Source organism: Ovis aries, chromosome Y (assembly GCF_016772045.2).
Source record: "Ovis aries strain OAR_USU_Benz2616 breed Rambouillet chromosome Y, ARS-UI_Ramb_v3.0, whole genome shotgun sequence".
NCBI lineage: Eukaryota > Metazoa > Chordata > Mammalia > Artiodactyla > Bovidae > Ovis > Ovis aries.
In genome coordinates, this window is record NC_082741.1 from 8,504,901 (window position 1) to 8,523,714 (window position 18,814).

The 18,814-nt window shown below is 37.7% G+C and overlaps 1 protein-coding gene across 2 annotated transcripts in view; it reads right to left on the reverse strand.

Moving 5' to 3' along the window:
• Positions 1-3,256: 3,256 nt before the first annotated feature.
• The window catches only part of LOC132659062 (eukaryotic translation initiation factor 2 subunit 3, Y-linked-like), a 45,154-nt gene continuing 29,596 nt past the window's right edge, over positions 3,257-18,814 (reverse strand). The window contains exons 11-12 of one of the 2 annotated variants that reach the window (XM_060408718.1): positions 17,740-17,912; positions 3,257-3,662 (exon numbers count right to left, since the gene is read on the reverse strand). In XM_060408718.1, coding sequence (XP_060264701.1) covers positions 3,599-3,662; positions 17,740-17,912 — 237 coding nt within the window. In that variant the 3' untranslated portion in view covers positions 3,257-3,598. Of the gene's footprint in view, positions 3,663-10,079; positions 17,913-18,814 lie in introns of those variants that run through there. The other variant, XM_060408717.1, reaches the window with a different exon arrangement.

The window sequence follows — 18,814 nt, forward strand, 5'->3', positions numbered from 1 at the left end:
AATTCTTCCACTCACTCCAGCAAAAAATACTATCAATTCTGCACAAATTCATCAATTCCAAAATACTGCTAAGGGAATACATCTTCAGTTCATTCTAAGTCACAATATCTAATTTTAAATTAACTGAACAAAATCATCATAATAAATAATAAAACCTCAATGAACTCCGCCCCAAATAAAAGTGGTCTAAATTTAGTCTAAATACTTAATTTACAAACAAAACTTCTGAACTCTTGGTACGACACAATTCTACTAAACTACATTTAGTTTTCCATTCTACCAAAGCACTTTTTTCCAGGAAGAACTTCTTGCTTCCACTTTTTCCTCTCCCAGTACTAAAATCTAGTTTTAGACTCATATCATTTAAAAGTAAAGTAATAAGAAGTCCTTCTTGGTAAAATTTTATCACCCTGGATGGCTCAGAATCTAATTATCACCACTGCTACCATTTGAAAAAAAGAAGTGGCAACCGTCTCCAGTATTCTTACCTGGGAAATTTCATGGACAGAGGAGCCTGGTGGCTTACTTTCCTTTACTTAATTTTTTGTGTTTGGGTCCTCTGCATGTTACCTGTATGAGCCCTGAAAGTTAGTGCTACTTATGTCAGAAACAGGCAAATGACACATTAGAAATCAACATCCCATGTATAATTTTCATCATTCATGACTTTCCAGAGAAAGCATTAAAGTAGAAATGTTAGGAAAAGCTATTTCCACCCCCTCATGATTATCCTTTGAAATTGCTCCTTCCAACCCACTTCATTTCTAAACACCAGACTGCATGATTTTGCTTTAATTACAGAATGAGCAGCAGACATTTTGATTCCTGTTTCAACTGCATGAGTTTCTCAGACAGAAATAATACATACAAAATTAAATTCAGAAGAATTATTGAAAGATTATTTTTAAAAGTTTTGCATATTCTCCCAATGATCTTACTGGGCTAAGTATTACTTTAAATACTGAGCACATGATCTATATAGCATGTCTGCAATTTATTAAACAAAATCATAAGCTATGTCCTAGTTATGATGTAGAAACCAAATTTAAAAGTGTTTGTTCATTACAGTCTGTGCTTACTCAAATTTAAGTATTCTCTGATCTTTTATGGAAATAAAAGTTGTAAAATCTCCTAAATGTTTTACTTCTGACTACAATTACAGTTGAAACCAAAGGCCAAAGTTATGCTAGGTAGATACAAATCAAAACTATGCTGATAAAACCATACTAACAGCAAATAAGTCTTACTAGCCAAAAACAGTATTACAGACATTTATTTCCTTAGTTAAATGATACACAGAGTCTACTTTACCTAAACTTACTCTCAATATATATAAAGCAAAGACAGATGACCAAAACAAGGAAACTGAGACTCCTCCCTCATAGAAGGAACGCTTATAACTAGCATTAATATAAAAAGCAAGTAAAATAGTATGAAAACAGTAATAAAATGAGCAGAGGAAAAAGACTCTGAAAAAATGAATATCTCTTGAAAAAGATTTAGGAAGTTCTATCTTGATACCATGGCACCCACAACTGGAAAATGTAGCTTCCAAAAGAGATGTGTAATTTCACAGTTAAGGGTATAAACTCTGAATCCAGATAATTTAGACTTGAATTCTAATTCTGCTACTTATTAGCTGCAAGGCTTGGAAAACTTTCTTAGCTTCCTTATGCCTGTTTCTTCAACAGTAAAATGGGGATAACAGTGCCCAGGCTCAATGGAATTTTCTAACAAACTGCTATATATAAAGAATAGAACATGCCAAAGGACAAGCAAAGTACACAATAAAAGTGTAAGTTTTTCCTTATAGGCAAAGGTTAGTTTATAGGAATTGCCAAAATGAATTAAATCCCTTTTGGACTTTACCAGCTCCATGATGCTACTGAAATCACGTGCAGAACTTTAAACCTGTAGATAAACCTGTTCTTGATCTTAAATTCATGACCCATATGCCTCATCAGCTTAAATGTTAATATTGCCTTTATATTTCTTTAAAAACAACGTATTCAGTACTGTAATACATTTAAGTCTCCCAGCCTACTGTATCTCAAATTATTAATTTTTAAATATGATTGGCTTAAGTCAATTTAAAAGTATCTGGGCTAAGGAAACATCATTATTTGCAAACTGCTTACATCATCAGCTCTGTGTCTTCTGCAAGTTCTAATTTTTTTCAAGTGTGAATTAAGAGCATGAGTATGCCAATTTTAACAATTATTACTTATAATGAATTTTTTCACACCATAAGGTAAATGAGATCTTACTTCTTGACTAGACTGAACTCATGCCCCTTGCTGTGGGAATGCTGAGTCTTAACCACTAGACCATGGAAGCCCTTCTAGTGAGTATTTTAAGGAAGAAGGAAAAAGCGTGGGGTGGGGGGGGGGGTTGTGTGGGGAGCAGGGGGGGGGACAGCGGGGGGGGGGGAGAGAAACATGCTATTTGAAAAAAAAGGAAAAAAAGGCTAGTAGTTAGAATCCATATTATGCTATGTTATGCTATGCTAAGTTGGGTCAGTCGTGTCTGACTCTGCAATCTCATAGACGGAAGCCCACCAGACTTCCCCCGCCCCTGGGATTCTCCAGGCAAGAACACTGGAGTGGGTTGCCATTTCCTTCTCCAATGCATGAAAGTGAAAAGTGAAAGGGAAGTCACGCAGTCGTGTCCAACTCTTGGCGACTCCATGGACTGCAAGCCTACCAGGCCCCTCCGTCCATGGAATTTTCCAGGTAAGAGTACTGGAGTAGGGTGAGGCATATGGATCATATGGGTCAAACAACTGGGGTCAAACATAAAATTGGCTTAAGCTTCCTGTGTTTCAGTCTAGGAAAATAGTAAAGGGTGAGAAAGGTCTGTCCATGTAATTAATCCCTTATGCTCTAAGTGTTACTTGCTCAGTCACATCTGACTCTGTGATCCCATAAGACTATATAGCCTACCAGCTTTTCTTTTGCATGGGAATCTCCATGCAAAAGCACTGGAGCGGATTGCTCTTCCCTTCTCTAGGGGATCTTCCCCAACCAGGTATCAAACCTGAGTTTCTTGTACTGCAGGCAGATTTTTTACCATCTAAGTCACCAGGGAATCCCCTAGTTTAAGGGACAATTCAATTTGAACCTATTAATTCTCACTCTACATTTTAAAAAGAAGGGGACAAAATATGGGATTAAAAAGAAAAGCTGGTTTTGAAGGAGACTACGTCTGCAGGTTTTGAATGGTGTGATAGCCCCCAGAAATACTCAAAGGCAAATCATGAAAAACTAAGAGAAAAATTTTATTTCAAACAGGTTCAGTGGTATGTGTACACTAGCAAAGGCTGGTTGTAACAGCAACTTCATTTGAAACCTAAACTGATGCACAAAAGTGACATTGCTAAAATGTGGGTTGAAACCATCAACATGCTAATTCTGACATTTATCATAAACCCTATTATTTATTTTAGAATAAAAACTAATTCCCATTAGAAAAAAATGAAAACTTTAACAGCTCTACTAGTGAAATGAAATATATTTGCTGGTACTGCTTTAAAATTAAACCACTAGCTTGTTAAGAGAAATTCTGACTTCATCCAAATATATTATTTAACTGATAATCTTCATTCATCATCTACTGTTGGCTTGATGGTTACTCCTCTTCTTATCTGACCCCAACCAATTAAACTGCAAAGTGAAAAATAAAAGAAATTATGAATTTTAAGTTCATTTCATTAGCATAAGTATAAAATTTTGACAAAACTGTTCTTACTACATTTTCCTCTAAATTCAAAATTTCTGTTCTACGAAGAATAGTCTGTATATTACCTTGTTAGAATCCCAGAGCCTCATATATGGATTTTGGCCACCACAAATGACAAGAAAAGCAAACAAGAATTTGCTATAACACATATACTAACGTCTCTCTAAAAATAAAAAAACTACCTACCCTTTCAGAATTAGGAAACAGGAGCACTTTAGGTCCCCCAAGGTATAATGTCCCAAGACAAAAAACACACACACACACACACACCAACTTATTTAAAAAGAAAAGAAGTCATTACCAATTTTTCCCTTGAAAAATGTGTCTTTTATAGCATCTCAAAGGAATATAATAGCTTTAAAGGAAAATAAATGAAGAGAAAAAGGTGAAGAACTAGAATAGACAGTCTATAAACAGATTATTCTCAATAGCACAGTCAAACACCACACTGGACTGATAACTAAAGTTCTCCTTCTAAAAGAAAACCACCTAAATATGAATAAAAAATACAATTCTAAAGAATATAAAAGAAAAAGAAAGTTAGTAAAAATGGGTGATATAGGTTCCAGATATAGAACATCAAGTAAGTAACATTCTGACCAAAGCAGCAGCTAAGGATAAACTAACAAAACAAAGCTACAGTTATAAGAGAAAAAACTTTTGTGGCATTTTTGCTCACCCAGTACCTTATAGCCAAGTAGAAGCCAATCAATCCACAGTTCCCCTCATGAGACAGAAGGAAACAAACAGCACTTGTTTTCAAAGGCCTGTCCTGTTTCAGGGCTGCTCAATAGACTAGTTTCTGCCTTGTTGGACTTGGAATACCTGCAGAACTCTGGCACAGTTGTACTATGATGTTGAAGATGCCTGAAAGCAGTTGTGTGAGACCAGGTAAATAAAAGTTTCAGAAAGATTACAGGTTAAAGGTGCCTGAGGGATTAAGGAATATGAGCAAAGGAATATAATAAAATGGGGGTCCCAGAAGAAGCAAGAGTGAGACTCAGGGATATTAAGACATAAAAAGTTGTGTTCACAGACAAATCAGACAAAAGAATACAGCTCCAGGGAAGATGAAGCTTAGATATTAGGTTGATGTTTTCTTTCTGAAGTTTTTCAAGACTAGAAGAAATGCCTGTTTTTATGTTTTTTTCTTTTCTTCAAATGCCTAATCTTAAATAAAACAAGGCATATAAATATACGGGGAAGCAAGGTCACAGTCCATGTAAGAGAACAAAACACAAGCCAAGATACTAAATGCAGAGGCCCTGGACTTACTTGAGAAGGACTTTGAAGCAAATGTCCTACATAGTTTCAAAGAGCTAAAGGAGAAATATAGACCCAAAAATCATTAGGAACATCATACATCAATAAAATTAGACTTTACACATAGAGAATTTCTAATACAAAACAAATTATAAAAAGTATTTCCAAAACAAGAAATTAATAGAAAGCTATATTCAAGTTCTAAAGCCAGAAAATGCAAGGACAACTGGGAATCTCACTAGGCTAATAAATCAGCAGATTCGAACAGTATCAGCAAGGATGAACAAATCTTGAAAACAGGTAATCTAAATTACTGACATTGAGGAAAAAAAGAAAAAACAAAAAAGTAACATCAACTAAATAACCTAAAATACATCACTAGAATCATAATTATGAGAGTCCCAGAAAGGAAGAGATGAACAGTTTATCTGAAGAACTAATGACTGGAACGATACATGAATATATACAAGAAGCTCAAAATTTTCCAACTAGGAAAACCCAAAGAGATAACAAGACAAACTATGACCTAACCATCCAAGGCAAAAACAAACATAAAATGTTAGAACAGCAAGAAGAGTGAGTCAGTACATAATAACAAATGTTCTACAAGATTATCTCTGAATTTCTTAGCAGGTATCTTGCAGGCCAAAGGACAACAGGATGATACACTCAAAGTATTAAAGCAAAAAAACTACCAAGCAAGAATGCTAACTTTAAAAATACTTTCAATATTAAGAAATGAAGGTTTTTGACAGATAAAAGTTCTTGAATTCATTCTCAGTATACTTAGTTTTTAAATAAATGATAAAGGACATCTGTCAAGTTGAACTGAAAAGATAGTACATAGCAACAAAAGATCTCTGAAAACATACTGCTCCCTTGGCAAAACAGAACACAGACAAAGAAAACTGCAATATTTAATTCTGGAGCACAGAATCTATATATTCAATATGTAAAAATTAATAATATATACCATATACAAAGATATAATTTATCTATCATATCAACAGCCATTAACTGTACAAATAGATCTTTAAAAGAGAGGGTGGCATGAATTGGGAGACTAGCAAAGAAAGATACACTACCATACATAAAATAGCCAGTGGGTACTTGCTCTATGACTAGGGGAGCTCAAATCTGGTACTCTGTAACAACCAAGAAGGGTGGGTTGGGAGGGAATGTGGGAGGGAGTTTACTGAGGAAGGGGACATATTTATATCTATGGCTGATTCACGGTGATGTATGGCAGAAACCAGCAAAACACTATAAAAAAATTATCTTCGAAATAAATGAATTAAAAACAAGAAAAATGTGTGCTTTTGATGTTTACCAGTTGCAATATAGAAACAACCTAAGTGGTTGTAGAAAAGGCAGAGGAACTAGAGATCAAATTGCCAACATCCACTGGATCATCAAAAAAGCAAGACAATTCCAGAAAAACATCTATTTCTGCTTTGCTGACTATGCCAAAGCCTTTGACTGTGTGGATCACTGTGGAAAATTCTGGAAGAGATGGGAATACCAGACCACCTGACCTGCCTCTTGAGAAACCTATATGCCAAGTCAGGAAGCAACCGTTAGAACTGAACATGGAACAGACTGGTTCCAAATAGGAAAAGGAGTATGTCAAGGCTGTATATTGTCACCCTGCTTATTTAACTTATATACAGAGTACATTATTAGAAACGCTGGGATGGAGGAAGCACAAGCTGGAATCAAGATTGCCAGGAGAAATATCAATAACCTCAGATATGCAGATGACACCACCCTTACGGCAGAAAGTGAAGAGTGAAGAGGAACTAAAAAGCCTCTTGATGAAAGTGAGAGAGGAGAGTGAAAAAGTTGGCTTAAAGCTCAACATTCAGAAAACGAAGATCATGGCATCTGGTCCCATCGCTTCATGGGAAATAGATGGGGAAACAGGGGAAACAGTGTCAGAGTTTATTGGGGGCTCCAAAATCATTGCAGATGATGATAGCAGCCATGAAATTAAAAGACGCTTACTCCTTGGAAGAAAAGTTATGACCAACCTAGATAGCATATTCAAAAGCAGTGACATTACTTTGCAAACAAAGGTCCATCTAGTCCAGGCTATGGTTTTTCCAGTAGTCATATATGGATGTGAGAGTTGGGACTGTGAAGAAAGCTGAGCACCAAAGAACGGATGCTTTTGAACTATGGTGTTGGAGAAGACTCTTGAGAGTCCCTTGGACTGCAAGGAGATCCAACCAGTCCATTCTAAAGGAAATCAGTCCTGGGTGTTCTTTGAAAGGAATGACGCTAAAGCTGAAACTCCATTACTCTGGCTACTTCATGCGAAGACTTGACTCACTGGAAAAGACTCTGATGCTGGGAGGGATTGGGGGCAGGAGGAGAAGAGGACGACACAGGATGAGATGGCTGGATGGCATCACCAACTCAATGGATGTCAGTTTGAGTGAGCTCCGGGAGTTGATGATGGACAGGGAGGCCTGGTGTGCTGCGATTCATGGGGTCACAAAGAGTCGGACATGACTGAGCGACTGAACTGAACTGAACTGAAGTGTCCATCAACAGATAAATAATAAGGAAGCTGTACTGTATATACATATAAATATATGGGGAAGGGGAAGGAGAGGGTGAGATGAATGGAGAGAGTAGCAAGAAAACATATACATATGAAAGACAAAACAGATAGCCATTAGGACAACCTAGAGGGGTAGGATAGGTGGAAAGTGAGAAGCAGAGAGGTCCAAGACAGCAGCGACATGTGTATACCTGTGGCTGATTCATGTTGACGTAAGGTAGAAACCAATACCACACAGTAATTATCCTCCAATTGAAAAAAAAAAAGAGACATTCCATGTGATTTAAAATTAACCATATCATTTGGCATAAAACATTCTAATGGTGTTATATGTAATTCCATAACAACAACAAAATACACAAATGAAAAATGATGGGTTACTTTTAAAAGAATTTAGGAATAGGACTTCCCTGGTGATCCAGCAGTTGAGACTCAGTGCTTTTACTGCTGCAGGTGTGGATTCAATCCCTAGTCAAGGAATTAAGGACCCCAACAAAGAACATGGAAATAGGGTGGTCCTAAGAAGGCAGATGAACAGGATGGGAAGGCCACTTTCTCCCCCACAGATTCCACAAAAGAGATCATCTGACTGCTGACCAGCTTCCACAAAACAACTTCTGAACGCTAGCAGAAGACACCAGGCACCCAGAAAGGCAGTCCATTAGCTTTGAAAAGAGGTAGGACAAAATATAAAACAGTTAGGGACAGAGACCAGGCCCAGGGAAGGGGTCATGAAAGAGGAGAAGTTTCCAAACACCAGGAAACCCTCTCATGGGCAGGTCTGTGGGGAGTTTGGCAATCTCAGAGGGCAACATAACTGGGAAGAAAAAAAAAAACACAGATTATGCACCTAATTATAACTCCCAGTGGAGAAGTAGCCCAGATACTTGCATCTGCCACCAGTGAGTGGGGGCTGAACAAGGAGGCTTAGGATGCATGCTTAGGGTAATGCCCTGAGGACAATTTGAGAGAACTAACGTGAGGCAGCAACCCAAGCTGAGGTACAGCCAGAGAGAGGGGGAAGAAAAAGAAACAGAGATAGAACTTTCTCCTGAAAAGCTCTAACCTGAGGTAGAGCCTAGCCTGTTCACAGAACATAGGATTGAGTGAATACCAGAGGAGAGCTAGCCAGCTGTGGACATGCCCATTCCCACGCTCGAGGCAGACACACAGGCTGGCAACAACCAAAGCCAGAAGGCAAGGGGCAATTGTGGCCCCACAGATGGCATGCTCCACGAAACCATGAGCAGGCTCCCATTTGCTAACCAACTCTTGAGATCCTGGAAAGTTGACATATGCCAGGAGGATTGCAGCCAGAGATCAACTCCCCAGAGAAGACACGTGAACACCTGAGAAGGCAGTCTTGTTGCGCACCCAAGAAACCAAGTAGCTGGGACCGGGGAGGTGATCAAGATGCACCACCCACCTGGAACAGTGCACTCACCAAACACCAGGTCACCCGAGCTGCTCAGATCTGGAAGGGCACAAAATGCATGCCCAACTAAGTCTGTGCCTTTGTGGAGTACCCGAGAATCTGAACCTGAGTATCCTAGATCTAAGAAGGGCACACAACCCAGGGCTTACTTTGGACAGTTCCCCTGCAGAGTAACCTGCAGCCTAAGCACTGCAGACAGGGAAAGTACACACATTGTGAGAGGGTCAAACCCAGTGTGGCCCATGTACTGTGAGCACTCCCCACGGATTTAATTTTCATATTTATAACCTTTTATGGCTTCCCTGGTGGCTCAGAGGTTAAAGCGTCTGCCCGCAATGCAGGAAACCTGGGTTTGATCCCTGGGTCAGGAAGATCCCCTGGAGAAGGAAATGGCAACCCACTCCAGTACTCTTGCCTGGAGAATCCCATGGACGGAGGAGCCTGGTGGGCTACAGTCCACGGGGTCGCAAAAAGTCGGACACGACTGAGCAACTACACTTTCTTTCACATGATTTTTCCAGTGGTCTTGTATGGATATGAGAGTTGGACTGTGAAGAAAGCTGAGTGCCAAAAAATTGATGCTTTTGAACTATGGTGTTAGAGAAGACTCTTGAGAGTCCCTTGGACTGCAAGGAGATCCAGCCAGTCCATTCTAAGGGAAATCAGTCCTGGGTGTTCTTTGAAAGGACTGATGCTAAAGCTGAAACTCCAGTACTTTGGCCACCTCATGCGAAGAGTTGACTCATTGGAAAATACTCTGATGGTGGGAGGGATTGGGGTTAGGAGGAGAAGGGGACAACAGAGGATGAGATGGCTAGACTGCATCACCAAGTCTATGGACATGAGTTTGAGTGAACTCCGGGAGATGATGATGGACAGGGAGGCCTGATGTTCTGTGATTCATGGGGTCACAAGGAGTTGGACACGACTGAGCAACTGAACTGAACTGAACCCTGCCTGACCCTATTTTTAAAGCAAATTTCATACATATTTTTAAATAGATTTTGTGATTGATCTTGTTTTGCATTTTTAATATTGTATTTTTTAAAGTCTAACCTCTAGATTTTTCATCTTTGCTTTTTGGTATTTGCTATCAATTTTGTACCCTTAAAAATCTAATCTTCAGTACCCATTTTTGCCTAGGGGTATGACTGCTGGCTTGATCCCTCTCTCCCCCTTTGACTCTCCCTTTTCTCCCCCAGGTCACCTCTATCTCCTCTCTCCCCCTTCTCTTCTCTATTTAACTCTGTGAATCTCTCTCGGTATTCCAGGCTGTAGAGAACATTTAGGGAACTGATCACTGGCTAGACTGGCCTCTTCCCTTTTGACTCCACCCCTCTTCCCCTACTAGTTAGCTCATCTCCCTCCTCCCTCTATTCTTTTCCATGTCACTCTGTGAAGCTCTCTGGGTGTCCTTCACTGTGGAGAATCTTTTCACCATTAACCTAGATGTTCTGTCATCTGTGCTGTATGCATGGAGAAGTCTTGACACTATTGCAAGAGTAAGACTGAAAGTCAGAGGCAGGAGGCTTAAATCCAAAACTTGAGAACACTAGAAAACTCTAACTCTGGGAACATTAATTGACAAGAGCTCAACCAAAAGCTTCCATACCTACACGGAAATCAAGCTCCATCCAAGAGCTAACAAGTTGCAGAGCAAGACACACCGTGCTAATTCTCTAGCAACCCAGGAACATAGACCTGAGCACTAAAATACAGGCTACCCAAAGTCATACCAAACCTACAGACATCTCAAAACTCACTACTAGACACTATCTGCACTCCAGCTAGAAAAAATACAACTCCACTCACCAGAACAAAGACACAAGCTTTCCTAACCAGGAAAACATGATAAGCCACTAGTCCAACTCCAACCACAGGGAACAATCTGAACAATAAAAAGGAACTACAAACTTCCAGCATACAAAAAGGCCACCCCAAACCCAGCAATCTAAACAAAATGAAAAGGCAGAGAAATATTCAGCAGGTAAAGGATAAATGCCAACCAAACCAAACAAAAGAGGAGGAGATAGGCAGTCTACCTGAAAAAGAATTCAGAATGAGAGTACAGATGATCCAAAATTTTGAAAACAAAGTGCAGTTACAGATAAACAGACTGGAGAAAAGGATTGAGGAAATGGAAGAGACGTTTAACAAGGACGTCGAAGAAATAAAAACAGTCAATCAACATTGAATAATGCAGTAAGTGAGATCAAAAGCTCTCTGGAGGGAACCAGCAGTAGAATAACAGGGACAGAAAATAGGACAACTGAGGTAGAAGATAGAATGGTGGAAGTAAATGAAGCAGAGAGGAATAAAGAAAAAAGAATTAAAAGAAATGAGGACAACCTCAGAGACCTGTGGGAGGGTGTTAAATGTCCCAACATTTGAATCATAGGACTCCCAAAAGAAGAAGACAAAAAGTAAGGCCATAATAAAATACTTGAGGCGGTAACAGTTGAAAGCGTCCCCAAAATGTAGAAGGAAATAGCCATCCAAGTCCAAGAAACCCAGAGAGTCACAAACAGGATAAACCCAAGGCAAAACACCCCAAGACACATATTAATCAAATTAATGAAGATCAAACACAAAGAGCAACTATTAAAAGCAGTAAGGGAAAAGGAAAAAATAATACACAAGGGGAGTCGCATAAAGATAATTGCTGATCTTTCAGTAGAAACACTTCAGGCCAGAAAGGAATGGCAAGACATACTTAAAGTCATGAAAGAGAAAAACGTACAACCCAAATTAATATACCCAGCAAAGATCTCATTAAAATATTAAAGAGAAATCAAAAGCTTTATAGACAAGCAAAAGCTGAGAAAATTCAGCACCACCAAACCAACTACTGAAAAACTGATAAAGGATGTTCTCTAGACAGGAAACACAGAAGACGTTTATAAACTCGCCCCAAATCACAAATGAACTGGATGAAAAGATACAAAAGCAAGACCCCTACATATGCTTTCTACAAGAGACCCACCTCAAAACCACAAACTATTACAAACTGAAGGTGAAGGGCTGGAAAAAGATATTTCCTGCAGATAAAGACCAAAAGAAGGAAGCAGTAGCAAGAGTTATACGTTACAACAGACTTTGAAATAAAGGCCAAGAAAAGAGACAAACAAGGACACTAAATAGATCAGAGGATCAATCCAAGAAGAAGATGTAACAATTATTAATATACACGCACCCAACAAAGGAGCACAGCAATACATAAGGCCAATGTTAACAAGTATGAAAAGGGAAGTTAACAGTAAGACAATAATAGTAGGAGATTTCTTTAATATCCACTCACAACGTGGATAGAAAACCAAGAAGAAAACTGGCAAAGAAAGACAAAATTTAAATGACACAAAAGACCAGTTAGACCTACTTCATATCTATAAGACACTTCACCCTAAAACAATGAACTTCACCTTTTTCTCCAGTGCACATGGAACATTCTCCAGGATAGATCATATCCTGTGCCATAAATCTAGCACTGATAATGAAATAATTTCAAGTGTAGTTTCTGATCATGATGTGGTAAGATTAAATGTCAACTGCAGGGAAAAGACTATTAAAAATACATACATATTGAGCCTAAACATCAAGATTGTGAAAAAAAAACAAAAACAAAAACACAAGTCACAGAAGCAATCAAAATATACATAGATCAGATGAAAATGAACACGATAACTCAAAACCTGTGGGATTCAGTAAAAGCAGTGCTAAAAGGAAGGTTCATAAGCATACAAGGTTAACTCTAGAAACAAGAGAAAAATCAAACAAATAACCTAACTTTACACCTAAAGAAAAAGAAGAAATTAAGAACCCTAGAGTTAGCAGAAGTTTCCTTCTAAAATTCAGTGAAGTTTCCTTCACTAAAAATTATAGCAGTAATAAATGCAAAAAAAAAGAACCAAAGGAGACTATAACAAAAATCAACAAAGCTAAAAGCTAGTTCCTTGAGAAGATTAAACAGACAAACCAACAGCCAGACTCATCAAGAAAAAAAGGGAGAAGAATCAAATCAACAAAATTAGAAATGAAAATGGAGAAATCACAAGAGAATAACACAGAAATACAAAGAATCGTGAGACTACTATCAGCAACTATATGACAATAAAAGGGAAGAATAAATAAAACTTCCAATAAAACTTGGCAGAAATGGAAGAATTCTTGGAAAAGTATAACCTTCCAAAACTGAGCTAGGCAGAAACAGAAAATCTTAACAGACCTATCACAAGCACAGAAATTGAAACTGTAATAAAAAATCTTCCAACAAACAAAAGCCCGTGACCAAATGCCTTCACAGGTAAATTCTACCAAAAATTTAGAGAAAATTTAACACCTATCCTACTCAATCTCTTCCAGAAAATTGCAGAGGAAGCTAAACTGCCAAACTCATTCTATGATGCCACCATCACCCTAATACCAAAACCAGACAAAGATGCCACAAAAAAAGAAAACTACAGGCCAATATCACTGATGAACACAGATGAAAAATCCTCAACAAAATTCTAGCGAACAGAATCCAACCACATATTAAAGAGATCATACATCATGACCAAGTGGGTTTTATCCAAGGGATGCAAGGATTCTTCACTATTCACAAATCAATGTGATACACCACATTAACAAATTGAAAGATAAAAACCATATGATTATCTCAATAAATACAGACATATCCTGTGACAAAATTCAACACTCATTTATGATAAAAACCCTCCAGAAAGCAGGCACAGAAAGAATATCCCTCATAATAAAAGCCATATATGATAAACCCAAAGCAAAAAAGCCATATATGATAAACCCAAAGCAAACATTATCCTCAATGGTGAAAAACTGAAAGCATTTCCCCTAAACTTAAGGAACAAGAGAAGGGTGCCCAATCTCACCACTATTATTCAACATAGTTTTGGAGGTTTTAGCCACAGCCATCAGAAAAGAAACAGAAATAAAAAGACTTGAGATTGGAAAAGAAGAAGTCAAACTCTGCAGATGACATGATCCTCTATACAGAAAACTCTAAAGACACCACCAGAAAATTACTAGAGCTAATCAATGAATACAGTAAAGTTACAGGATATAAAATTAACACGGAGAAATCCTTTGCATTCCTATACACTAACAATGAAAAAACAGAAAGCGGAATTAAGGAAACAATCCCATTCACCACTGTAATGAAAAGAATAAGACACTTTGGACTAAATCTACCTAAAGAAACAAAAGACCTATATATAGATATAAAATACTGATGAAAGAAATCAAAGAGGACACAAATAGATGGAGAAATAGACCATGTTCACGGATAGAAGAACAAATACAGTGAAAATGAATATAATACCCCAAAGCAATCTATACATTCAATGTAATCCCTATCAACCTACCAGTTGGATTTTTCACAGAGCTAGAACAAATAATTTAACAATTTGTATGGAAATACAAGAAACCTTGAAAAACCAAAGCAATCTTGAAGAATAAGCATGGAACTGGAGGAAATCAACTTGCCTGACTTCAGGTTATACAGTCATCAAGCCAGTATGGTACTGGCACAAAGTTAGAAATACAGATCAATAGAACAAAATAGAAAGCCCAGAGATAAATCCACACACCTAAGGACATCTTAACTTTGACAAAGGAGACAAGACTATACAATGGAGAAAAGACAATTACTTTAACAAGTGGTTCTGGGAAAACTGGTCAACCACTTGTAAAAGAATGAAACTAGAACATTTTCTAACACCACAGACAAAAGTAAACTCAAAACGGATTAAAGATCTAAATGTAAGACCAGAAACTATAAAACGCCTAGAGGAAAACATAGGCAAAACACTCTCTGACATAAATAGCAGCAGGATCCTCTATGACTCACCTTCCTGAGTAAAAGCAAAAATAAATAAATGGGACCTAATTAAAATTAAAAGCTTTTGCACAATGAAGGTAACTATAAGCAAGGTGAAAAGACAGCCTTCAGAATGGGAAAAAATAATAGCAAATAAAGCAACTGACCAAGAATTAACCTCAAAAATATATAAGCAACTCATGCAGCTCAATACCAGAAAAATAAACGACCAATCAAAAAATGAGCCAAAGAACCAAACACGTTTCTCCAAAGAAGACATACAAATGGCTAACAGATGCATGAAAAGATGCTGAACATCACTCATTATCAGAGAAATGCAAACCAAAACCACAATGTGATACCATCTCATGCCAGTCAGTATGGCTGCTATCCAAAAGTTTACACACAATAAATGCTGAAGAGGGTCAGAGAAAAGGGAACGCTCTTATACTGTTGGTGGGAATGCAAATTAGTACAGCTACTATGGAGAACAGTGTGGGGATTTTTTTAGATGTGGCATACAACCAAGCAATCCCACTGCTGGGCATATACACTCAGGAAACCAGAACTGAAAGAGACCCCAATGTTCATCACAGCACTGTTTACAATAGCCAAGACATGGAAGAAACCTATGTGTCCATCAGCAGATGAATGAATAAGAAAGCTGTGGTACATATAACAATAGAATACTACTCAGCTATTAAAAGGAATGCATTTTAATCCATTCTAATGACATGGATGAAACTGGAGCCTATTAGACAGAGTGAAGTAAGTCAGAAAGAAAAACACCGATACCGTATACTAACACACATATATATGGAATTTAGAAAGATGGTAACCATGACCCTGTATGTGAGACAGCAAAAGAGACACAGATGCAAAGAACAGACTTTTGGACTCTGAGAAAGCAAGAATGAGATGATTTGAGAGAACAGCATTGAAACACGTATACTACCATATGTAAAATAGATCACCAGTCCAGGTTCGATGCATGAGACAGGGTGCCAAGGGCTGGTGTACTGGGTTGACCCTGAGGGATAGGATGGGGAGGGAGGTGGGAGGGAGGGTCAGGATGGGGAACACATGTACACCCATGGCTGATTCATCTCAATGTATGGCAAAAACCACCACAATACTGTAAGTAATTAGCCTCCAATTAAAATAAATTAATTTACAAAAAAAAAAAAGAACATGGGAACAAAGATAAAGAGAATCACAACAAAGTGAGTCATGATCATCAAAATGGAAAGAAACTAGGAGTTCCCAAATGTTCCAGTAGTTGAGAGCCTACCTGGCAGTATAGGAAAGACACATTCATCCCCATCCAGGAATTCACACATGCTGCAGAGGAACTAAACCTGTGCACCAAAACCACTTAAGCTAGTGGTCTAGAGCCTTCGAGACACTACTTAGCCCACATGTTGGAACTAGTAAACCCAAGCACCACAACAAATAGTAGCCTCTGCTCACCACAACTAAAGGAACCTCCTGCACAACAAAAACCTAGTACAACAAAAAATAAATAAGATGTTTAAATGTATATTCAAAACCAAAAAACAGTAATGGATCGTAACCTACTGAGTAACCTATACACCTTTGAGTCCATCCACATTATAGTATCTAAATAAATAAAAAAAGAGAACTGGCAAATGATAAATGTGTAAAAGTAACACACAGTGAAGATCAATCCCAGAGAGAAGATCAAACAAAAATAATCAGGTGGGAAAGGGGTAGGCAATTTAATGAGAAGCAGGCTATCTGCCATCCCATCAAGGGTTCTCCTAATAGACAATCAAAAAACAAACAAACAAAAAAAACCTTACAACAGCAAAATCAGACGGCTTAAAGGAACAAAATTAACCTCTCCAACCAAGTATAGCCAGATATTCTGCGCCCTTATGATAAGGACATAACACAAACTATAAACCAATATGGACTATGATATAATGTAAATGTAATATTATAAAGTATCAAACTGAAATTAAGAAAGATTGTATAAATTAACTGATTTGTACTACTGAAATTTTAATTCATGTTAAGACAAGAAAAAAAGTTCCATATTACAGAGAATACACAAGGGGATTCGCTGGCAGTCCACTGGTTAAGACTGTGCTTCCACTTCAGGAGAAGGTCCAGGTTTAATTGATCCCTAGTTGGGGAGGTTCCACATGCCATGAAGTACACAAGGTGAGAGGAAAATAATGAAGGAAAGAAGTAACTCAAATGTGCAAACTTGAAAGAAAGGAAAAAACTAAAGGAAAATGAAATGGAAGTAAAACTGGAAAGGAAATACATGATACTGGGCTGAAGAAATGAAAAGTCAGTAAAGGACAATGTTAAAACAAAACTGTACGTTTTAAATTCTGCCAATGTTAAAATCTTTGAACTAGCTGAATAAGAGAATATCCTTATTCTTACTAAGAATTCCAGACTATACTACCTACTCAGTTATTTTGAAAAAACTAAGGTATACACAAATATGTATATATATATATACACACACACACATATATACATATACATATGTATATATGTATAGACACATGCACATGTAGTAATATGAATGTGAATAATATATAATATGAATAATAATAAAATGAATATTTATTTAAAAAGTCAAAGAAAACAGAATGATTGATTCTTAATTGTTTGATTTTATACAAACTATGTTTGAGACTTAAATGAAAGCCAGTCTCAGTACATGGGGTAAAAACTGAAATGTAGCTTTACCCAGCAGGGAGAAGTATAGATTTTAGTGATTCATATACACTGCTGAGTTAAGCCTTGAGAAGCACTGAATTCAAGGAAAAGAGTTTGTACCTGTACATGCATACACCATTAAGAACAAATATACCACAACAAAATGTATATTGTTTTGAAATGAAAAGTGAAAGTTGACAAACGTACCGCCAATGTTTCTCAACTCTTCGGCTAAGGGCTATTTTTTCTCCCACTTCTGTGCACACAGGATTAGTGAGAACTATTTTACCCAAATCAGCTTTGACGGCACTAACTCTTCCTCCTGTTGAAAGGGATCCTATGTTCACCATGAGCACTTCATTCTTGGACAACTTTTGTACCTTCAGAGGGGGGAAAAAGAAATCCTTAAATAAAGGAAATACTTTACAAAATAAAGTGAGAATTTACTAAATAAAATTCTGTACTATATATATCCTACAAAGGTAAAAAAAAAAGTTTATTATTTAGCACTTACTGAATACAAACAGGATCTAAGTTACTGAGGAAAGCATAGATCAATGAAACAAATTCTGAAGAGACTTAAGACAGAAAGTATCTACCACATTCTTAAAAGGCATACCAAGATAACAACAACATAACACATAGTTTAGCAGGTTCCTGAAGGCCTAATTCCATTCATAGATAACCTGGCACTTAAACGTCCTGGTCTCTGTAAAACTGAGTAACACCTACTACCATAATTATTAGCAATTATACTGCTAAACAGGCTTTTCGGGTAACTTAAAAGGTAAAGAATCTGCCTGCAGTGTGGGAAACCTGGGTTTGATCCCTGAACCGGGAAGATACCCTGAAGAAGGGCATGGCAACCCATTCCAGCACTCTTGTCTGGAAAATTCCAAGACCAGAGAAGCCTGGCGGGCTATGGTCCATAGGGTTGCAAAGAGTCAGACATGACTGAGTGACTAACACTTTCACAATGCTAAACAACCTCTTCCAACAATACAAGAGAAGACTCTAGGCGTGAACATTACCAGATGGTCAATATCAAAACCAGATTGATCACATTCTTTGTAGTCAAAGACAGAAAAGTTCTATAAAATCAACAAAAAGAAGACCTGCAGCTGATTGTGCTCAGCATGAATACTTACTGCCAAAATGGGATTTAAACTGAAGATAGTAAGGAAAACCACTAGGCCATTCATATATGACCTACACCACTTTCCTTAAGATTGTATAGTGGAAGTGACAAACAGATTCAAGGGATTAGATCGGAAAGAGTGCC